The sequence below is a fragment of the Galeopterus variegatus genome, unplaced genomic scaffold, assembly GCF_000696425.1.
Source record: "Galeopterus variegatus unplaced genomic scaffold, G_variegatus-3.0.2 Scaffold10659, whole genome shotgun sequence".
Lineage (NCBI taxonomy): Eukaryota > Metazoa > Chordata > Mammalia > Dermoptera > Cynocephalidae > Galeopterus > Galeopterus variegatus.
In genome coordinates, this window is record NW_007736770.1 from 18,206 (window position 1) to 27,784 (window position 9,579).

The 9,579-nt window shown below is 46.0% G+C and overlaps 1 protein-coding gene across 1 annotated transcript; it reads left to right on the plus strand.

Annotated features, from left to right (window-relative positions):
- Positions 1-4,202: 4,202 nt before the first annotated feature.
- On the plus strand, positions 4,203-5,682 carry LOC103610141 (melanoma-associated antigen B4-like). The gene has a single exon (XM_008594366.1). The coding sequence runs from the start codon at positions 4,203-4,205 to the stop codon at positions 5,241-5,243; it is 1,041 nt and encodes a 346-aa protein (XP_008592588.1). The 3' UTR covers positions 5,244-5,682.
- The last annotated feature ends 3,897 nt before the right edge of the window (positions 5,683-9,579 follow it).

Here is a 9,579-nt window from a genome sequence, read left to right on the forward strand (position 1 = left end):
ATTCCATGGTGTATATATACCACAGTTTCCTTAGCCAGTCATCCATCGGTGGACATTTAGGATGGTTCCATGTCTTGGCTATTGTAAACAGAGCTGCGATGAACATGGGTGTGCAGGTATCCTTTCGACATGATGATTTCCATTCCTCTGGGTATATACACAGAAGCTGGATTGCTGGATTGTATGGAATATCTATCTGTAGTTGTTTGAGAAACATCCATATTGTTTTCCATAGTGTTTATATTAATTTACATTCCCAACAACAGTGTAGGAGTGTTCCGTTCTCTCCACACCCTCACCAGCAATTTTTATTCACCATCTTTTTGATTATAGCCAGTCTAACAGGAGTGACGTGGTATCTCAGTGTAGTTTNTGTGCTTTGCTTATTTCACTCAACGTAAGTTTCTCCAGGTTCATCCATGTTGCTGCAAATGGGAGTATTTCATTATTTTTTATGGCAGAGTCGTATTCCATGGTGTATATATACCACAGTTTCCTTAGCCAGTCATCCATCGGTGGACATTTAGGTTAGTTCCATGTGTTGGCTATTGTAAACAGAGCTGCGATGAACATGGGAGTGCAGGTATCCGTTCGACATGATGATTTCTGCCTGGGAGGCCCTGGGCAGCCACAGCTGGATGTCGCTCACCCTTGTTTCCGCTTCTCTGAAAGGCACCGTGTCTGAGAAGCAGCACGTCTGAGAGGTGGAGTCTGAGAGGCGGGGTGTCTGAGAAGCAGTGCATCTGAGAGGCCGGGCATCCAGTCTCCAGAGGGTGACTTCCCAGGAGTCGTCTGGAGTCAAGGTGAGGACCCTAAACGTGGACTGAGGGTGCCACCACGCACCTACAATCAGGCGGGCCCTCACTAAGTCCCGTCCCTGCGGTTGGCCCTGGGAGACCCCGGGCAGCCACAGCTGGATGTGGCTCACTATTGCTTCCACTTCTCTGAGAGGTGGCATCTGAGAGGCGTGTAGTCCAGTCTGCCAAGGGTGACTTCCCAGAATTGGTCTGAGGTCAAGGTGAGGACCCTAAATGTGGACTGAGGGGACCACCGCTCACCCACAACAAACAGGGCCGCACTAAGTCCCGCCTGTGCACTCGGCCCTGAGAGGCCCTGGGCCAGAGCTATAAGACTGAGGATCTGTGTCATTTCAGCCTTGAAGGCCTCAGGGAGAAGAAGGCCTTAGTTTAAAGAGGACAGCCCCCTTTGTAGAGGGAGAGTCTTGGCCGTATAAAGATTAAAATTAGGACTTTCAGTGCTCATGAGCAGATGTTTTCTCAAAATTGGGCCCTGTTCTCAAACTTGGGAGCCCCAGGCAAGGTGCCCAGATGTGGAGCACCCCAACTTCCCTTCTAGTGATTCAGAGATGAGAGCTTTGGTCTGAGACATGTGGACTCGGGTCAGTATATAGAGGGGTCATAAATCTTACCAGGCACTAATGTTGAAGTCCTCTGTGAAACCTGAGAGAGCCACAGACTCCAGAACAGTGGGATCCTAAGAGTCCCACCCCTGCTGTCAGCAAGCACAGGTCCCAAGGAGCCTTGGCAAGATGTGGCTCACTCTGTCAACTTAGGTCCAAGGAATATGAGAATCTTTGTCTGAGTGGTGTGGCTTCCAGACAACAGAGGGTGGAGTCCAAGAAAGTATGCAGAGTCAAGATGAAGACCCTGAGTGAGGAAATGGGATGCTACACAGTGGAGAGAGCTTCACCTGTTGCTGCTCCTGGGAGTCCCAGGCCAGAGCTGGCAGACTTAGATACCCCGGACTCCTGCCTGCAAGGTCTTAGGAAGATGAGAGCTTCAGTTTAAGGTGAAGGGCTGGCTGTGCCAGTTCAGCAGAGGTGGAGAGTCCTAGGCCATGACAGGTCAAGGTACAAATCCTGTGTGAGGAATGGGGCAGCCACCTATCCCAGAACAGAGGGGAACACGGAGTCTTGCCTTTGCATTCAGTACTGAGAAGCCAGGGTTAGAGCTCTCAGGCTGAGGTGTCCCCTCATTTTCTCTGGGTGTGGTCTCAGGGACATAAATACCCTTAGTTTAGTGAGACAGCCTCCATTCAGAATAAGAAGATCTGGTTCCTAACAGGAGCCCAGATGGTGATACTGAGTATGAGGGGACCCCTCCCAGAAAGAAGTGACCCACGTAGAGTTCTGTTCCTACTGCAAAACTTGGGAGATCTGGGTATGATGACATGACGAATCTCACTTCTTCCTAGAGCATCTCAGGGAGGTGAGGAATTTCACTGAGGTAGACACCTTAAGGTTAGCAGATTGAGGATTCCCAGCTAGTGCCAGGAGTCAAGGAGAGGATCCTGAGAACTGAGGGGACCACCCATCTCATAACAGTGAGGGTAACACAGAATCCCTTCCTGATTGTTGCATTAGGAGACCATGGATAGTCGTGGCCAGATGAGAAAAATTTCACTTCTTCTCAGGGTGTCTCAGGGAGTTGGGTGTCTTAGTATGAGCAGATAGGCATTAGGTCAAGACAGGGAGGACACTGAGGGAGGACTGAGATGAACACCAACCTAGAGAGTGGTGGTCCACAAAGTCCCCCCCCCCCCCACCCCCGGGAAACCCCAGGTGTCTCAGGGAGTTGGGTGTCTTAGTATGAGCAGATAGGCATTAGGTCAAGACAGGGAGGACACTGAGGGAGGACTGAGATGAACACCAACCTAGAGAGTGGTGGTCCACAAAGTCCCCCCCCCCCTCAGCCCTGGGAAACCCCAGGCAGAGGTAGCCAAATGTATCACTTCCTCACATCCAGCCCTGGGGACTTGGGGAGTTGAGAGCCTTGATGTGAAGCTGACAGAGTCAGGTGGGATGAGGGAGGCTCAGATGTTGCCTGAGTAAAGACTAAAGAGACCAAAGACCCCAGAGTAGTGGGGTCTTATAGAGGACAGGGGTTGCTGGACGTGACGCATGCTTTCTTTCATCTTAGGGTTTGAGGAAGGTCAGAATTTTAATCTGATGCAAGGGGCCACACGTCAATAGAGAGACGATTTCCAGGTTGTGCCAGAACTCAGAGAGAAAACCTTGAGGACTTCAAGGAACTCCCACCCCATGTCAGCGGGGGTACCAGAGTCCCTCTCTGTGTCAGCCCTGAGAGGCTACAAGCATAGATGTCAGGGAGAAGTGTTCCTCAGTTCCTCTTCAGGAGTAACAGAGAAGTGATGCTCTTAGTCTGATGAATTTGCAAGGGGGAGGAATTTTAGGTCTTTCCAGGAGACAAATTGGAGACCTGGAATGAGGACCATGAATGGGACCACACATCATTGAGCCTCAACCTGCCAGCCACAGCTTTCAACCTCTGGAGAATAGACAGTGTGCTCAGATATTGCCATCTTCACTTCTTCCATTGGGTTTCAGGGAGGTGTGGGCCTTAGTATGAGGAGAGATGTCCTTAGGTCTGGAGAGGGGAGCCCAAGGCTGTCCCAGGAGTAAAAGTATGGATCATGGGTGAGGACAGAAGGTACCACTTCCCCAACTCCCACTCCTCACCCCAAATAGAGGGAACAACAAAGAGTAGGGCCCTGTTTCTGCACTCAGCACTTGGCATCCTGGCCCAGGGTCGTCAGGCTGAGACTTCTCCTCATTTCTTTGTATTAGGTCTAAGGGAGGTGAGAGCCTTGGTCTGAAGATGCAGCATCAGTCAGCAGAAGGGAGAATTTCAAACTTTAGATGTAGACAAGATGAGGACTCTGAATGAAGATTGAAGGCCAATGATCCCAAGACAGAGGGCCCCACAAAACTCTTAGCACTGCCTCCAGACCCCACAGAAGTGGTGGACTAAGACACCTCATTTCCTTCTCATGGGTCCCAAAGATCTTTGAGGTGTCACCATCACAACAGCACAGAACAGATATGATGATGATGATGCCATATGCAAACTGAGAGGACCCTTGAACACAGAGGGAGTCCACTCTGCCGGGTCTTGCTGTGACCCAGTCAGCCCCAAATAAGGGATGGCCTAAGGCACACTGTAACTTCCTCCTCTGGGTTCCCAGAGGACAGGCTGACAAAGAAAAAGAGCCCAATGTGTTCCTAGTACTCTCAAGGGAAACTGCAGAATTGGCTTCTTAAAATCCAAGGTGATATCTCCTTGCTAAAGGTGCTCACAAGATCTCATCCTCTCTCCTCCAGGTGCCCACGTCACCTGACTTCCTGCCCACATCCCTGCCTGCTGTCTCTGACCACAGTCATCATGCCTCGGGGTCGAAAGAGTAAGCTCCGAGCCCGGGAGAAACGCCGCCAGGCCCAAAGTGAGACCCAGGATCTTCAGGGTGCTCAGGCCACTGCACCAGAGGAAAAGTCCCCTTCCTCTTCCTCTCCTGTTTTGGGGGTCACTCCCCCTGGCTCCCCTGCTGATGGCATTCCCCAGAAGCCTCAGGGAGCCCCCCACACTCCCACTGCTGCTGTGGGTGTTTCCCGCAAGAGATCTGATAAAGGTGCCAAGGGCAAAGGTGAGGGAAGAAAAAATTCCTCCCAGGCCTCAACCTCCACTGAGAGCTCACACCATGATCTTCTAACCAGGAAGGCAGGAACGCTGATGCAGTTCCTGCTGTACAAGTATAAAATGAAAGAGCCCATTATGAAGGCAGAGATGCTAAAGGTTGTCCACAAAAGGTACAGGGAGCAATTCCCTGAGATCCTCAAGAGAGCCTCTAGGCACATGGAGCTGGTCTTTGGCCTTGACCTGAAGGAAGTCAACCCCAGAAATCACTCCTATACCCTTGTTAGTAAGCTAAATCCCAACGATGATGGGAGCCTGAGTGGTTCCTCGGGCTTTCCCAGGAATGGGCTTCTAATGCCTCTGCTGGGTGTGATCTTCTTCAGTGGCAATTGCGCCTCCGAGGAAGAGATGTGGGAATTCCTGAATCTGTTGGGAGTCTATGATGGGAAGAGGCACTTCATCTTTGGGGATGCCAGGAAGCTCATCACCCAAGATCTGGTGAAGGAAAGGTACCTGGAGTACCAGCAGGTGCCCAACAGTGATCCTCCACGCTATCAGTTCCTGTGGGGTCCAAGAGCCCATGCTGAAACCAGCAAGATGAAAGTCCTGGAGTTTTTGGCCCAATTTAATAATACCAGCCCTAGTGCCTTCCCATTCCATTATGAAGAGGCTTTGAGAGATGAGAAAGAAAAAGCCTCAGCCAGAGCTGCAGCCATGCATGGCACTTCTGCCAAGGGCAGTACATGTTCTAGGCCTACATCTGACAGCTCCTCCTGCCCCAGTGACGTGTGAGGCAGATTCTGTTATTGAAGAGGGCTTCCAATCTCTTAAGTAGGGAGAGGCTGAGATGGGGCCAAAGAGATCATAATATATATCTTCTTGTTCTTGTTTTACATTAGTATCTTTCAAATACTGTTATTTTAGTAGAATTTTTTTTTTAGATTCAGAGTCTGTGTTTATGAATGATACAGATCACACATTTATTGCTGTTATCAGGTTTTGAAGAGTTTAGATATTCTGTAATTTTGAAAATCTTTGAATCTTCTTGGGGTTCAAGAAAAAGAAAATTTATGGCTTTGGAATGGGGATTTTATTGGAAATGTGTAAAAGAACCCCACTAAATGTAATTGGAGTCTTAAAATAGAGGGAAACAAAGCAAAATATAGTCAATTTTTTGTTTGCACTATTCACTTTTGTCTATCTTTTTGTAAAACTCAAAGATATATATCTGGTTGTCTATAATCTATTTCAAGAATGCATATAAAATTAAATAGTAATAAATTACATTCTTTGATCAGTGGCTCATTTATTTCCATCATTAATTGAGCATCTGCTCTCTGCAAGGCTCTGTGCTGGTAGTGATGATGCTAAGATAAAGAAGACCCTTCCGCTGCCCATGGATGTTTAGAGTCTAAGAGCTGGTAGTGTATAAGGAAGATAACTTGATACACTCTAACATGTGCAGGACAAGTAAAAGAGTGAGGATGGTGGGGGACGGGAAGGAGGTCCAGATGAGAGCAGTCAAGTGTGCATTCCCTCAGTCGAGCAAGGCACTTTGTGGTTTGGGACATTGCAAGTCCCTCGTTGGGAGGTAACCTTAAGTTAGCTCCATGGTGGGGTAGATGAGACTGTGATAATCATGAGTAAAGGCCAAACCCTCAGACGGTGAGCCCCATAGTTGAGAGACTAAGCCCGGAATAGGAAACATCCCTTAACAGTTACTTCGTGATTGTGGGTAAAGCAGGTGGAATCTCTCCCTAAGGTAGAAAAGAAAGATGCACAACGCTCTTGTCCCAGTACAGTTGAACACAATGCAGAAACCAGGTGTGCTGTGCATATTGTCTCCAGGGAGTTTCTGAGAAATAAGGATGATACCCCCTTGAGGTGAGATGCTAAAAAGCTATTAAGCTGGCACTCTTTGCCCTGAGCTGGGGGAGCCAGAGCCTATTTCATTAATTGGGTTATTTTGCATATAATTTGGCAAAACTCCAAGATACGGCTAAAGTTTATTAGTGGTAAAATAAATAGGAGTATTTTTGTTGCGGAGGGCATCTAGGAAGGAGGGGCATTGTTGGTCCTTAACATAAATTCTGCAAACTTTGAGTTGAATCTATTAGAGAAATAGCATTCTCTAATGGGGAAAATTTACTTCTGTTATTTGCTTAGCAGCACTGTAGCTTATTTGGGGTTTTTGTTTGTTTGTTTTAAAGCACTGAATATTTTCTGACATCTGGATAAAATAAAGAATTCCCAGAGAAGAGAATAGTCTCTTCTGGTATTAATATAATCATAGTAAAAACTGCCATTCATTAAAGATCCAATATTTGCCAGTCATTTTGCCAGGTGCTTTACACAGATTACATATTTTCTAACAATCCTGTGAGATGGGGCTTGTCAAACTCACTGGCAGATGGAGAACTTGCAATATTCTGAAGTTCACGTGGCTGGTAAGTGATACAGCTGGGACTAGACCTTGGTCTGAATTCCTCTAGAGCTCACCCTTTTCCTCTCCTCCCGGCCTGAGGCAGATCTTGTGTCTATTCATTCATTTCTCTTCTCACTGTTCCACAATGTCTCTCAAGTGATAGGAAGTACTCTGTGGCCAAAGCACTAAAAGCAGGCCTAAAGAAGCCAGGTGAAAATGAGCATCAAACACAATTTGGGACTGTGGGCTTCCTGTGCCTGGGGTCCTGCTGCCACTAGCCCTGGGAACCCAGTCCTCTTATAGTTAGTAAGGGTTATGTGACTAACTCTTATCACTGAAACATAAGCAGATGCATGTTTGTCACCTCCAGGTCAAGGCACATGAGAGCTAGTCTGACACCTCCATGCTTTCTCTTACATTCAACAGCAAACATGGGGAGCCCATGGTAAGGTGTGGAGCCACGTGATGGAAGCAGCCTGCATCCTTGGGTCACCTATTAACAGAGAGCCTCTGCCAACCCACATCAGATTTTGTGTGCACAAGAAACAAATTTTTGTTGTATTAAGCTATTCAAATTTTAGGTTTTTTTCTATGGCGTCAGTTAGCACTTACTTTTTCTGCGTAATACACATTTACTATTTCTATTGTTAGGCCTATTTAAATATTTTAATGATTGAGTTAATAGTTGTGTATATATTCTTGTTGTAAAAAAATTTAATACAGATAAATCACAATTTCTCCCCTTAAAACATTCCTCCAAATTCAGCCCCCTTTTCAAAAGTAACCACAATTAACAATCTGGTATGTGTCATTTTAAAGCTGATTCCAGGCATTTTCATACGTAGATGTGCTATAAAATATATTAAGTTTTTAACATACACGGGTAACATTGTACATATTGTTCTGCTACTTGTTATGTTCTGCCATATTGCTCTTGTCACTTAATGAAATGAACGCAGGATCTTTCTGTGACAGCACATATAGATCCACCTCATGCTTTAAACTATTTCATAGAATTCTAAAGGGTGTTTGTGCCAGAAATAACCATTCTCCTCCTAATGTTCACGTAAGTTGTTCCCCATTAATTATGATTAATAGAACTGAAATTGATGCCTTTGAACATGAATTTCTGTGTAAATGTTCATGGTTTCATACAGGAAAGACATAGTAAAGCAGAAATTGGGTTAAAGAAGGTGTGACAATTGTAAATTTTTATAAATATTGCTAAAGTTTCATCACAAAATGATCTAGCAACTCACATTACCACAAGTTAAAGTATGCAGATACCTTACACCCCCCGAAGTCTATATCCTCATTCTCCCTGGCTTTGGAATAGTCTCACACATCGTAATCTATTACTCAGGTAAAAAAAAAAAACCATTTGGATATATAGGAATGGTCTGGGCTATAATATCCATTGGCTTTTTGGGCTTTATCATCTGAGCCCACCACATATTTACAGTAGGAATAGACGTAGACACTTGAGCATACTTCACATCAGCCACAATAATCATCGTGATTCCCACAGGCATAAAAGTATTCAGCTTACTAGCCACACTGCACGGAGGAAATATCAAATGATCTCCTGCCCTGGGCTTCATCTTCCTATTTACAATAGGGGGCCTGACAGGAATTGTACTAGCCAACTCGTCACTAGACATTGTACTTCATGACACATACTACCTAGTAGCGTATTTCCACTATGTATTATCCATAGGAGCGGTATTCGCTATCATAGGAGGCTTCGTCCACTGATTTCCTCTACTTTCAGGCTACACCCTCAACGCCACTTAAGCTAAAATTCACTTCACGGTCATATTTGTGGGTGTAAACCTGACATTCTTAGGGCCGAGCCCGTGGCGCACTCGGGAGAGTGCGGCACTGGGAGTGCAGCAGCGCTCCCACCGCTGGTTCGGATCCTATATAGGGATGGCCAGTGCGCTCACTGGCTGAGCACAGTGCAGCCGGTCTCAAAAAGGACAAAAAAAAAAAAAACCCTGACATTCTTTCCACAACACTTCCTAGGCCTATCAGGAATACCACGACGATACTCCAACTACACAGATGCATACACCATATGAAATACAGTCTCATCCATAGGATCATTTATCTCCTTAACAGTGGTTATATTAATAATTTTCATAACATGAGAAGCCTTCACTTCAAAACGAGAAGTTTCAAAGGTAGAACTTCTCACCACAAATCTAGAATGACTGCACGTCTGCCCCTCTGCTTATCACACATTTGAGGAACCGGTAAATGTAAAGACCCAATGAGAAAGGAAGGAATCGAACCCCCCAAGAATGGTTTCAAGCCAACCCCATAGCCTCTATGACTTTCCCCACAAGTGAGATATTAGTAAAAACATTACGTGACTTCGTCAGAGTCAACTTATAGGCCCGAATCCTTTATATCTCTGTGGCACACCCATTACAAGCAGGACTTCAAGACGCCTCCTCCCCCATCATGGAGGAACTATTATACTTCCGTGACCACACCGTCATAATAGTGTTCCTAATCAGTTCCTTAGTCCTTTATATCATTTCCCTAATATTAACCACAAAACTCACGCACACAAGCACTATAAACGCCCAAATGGTAGAAACCATATGGACTATTTTACCCGCTGTTATCCTAACTTCAATCGCCCTTCCATCACTATGAATCCTCTATATAACAGATGAAATCAATAACCCCCTCTTA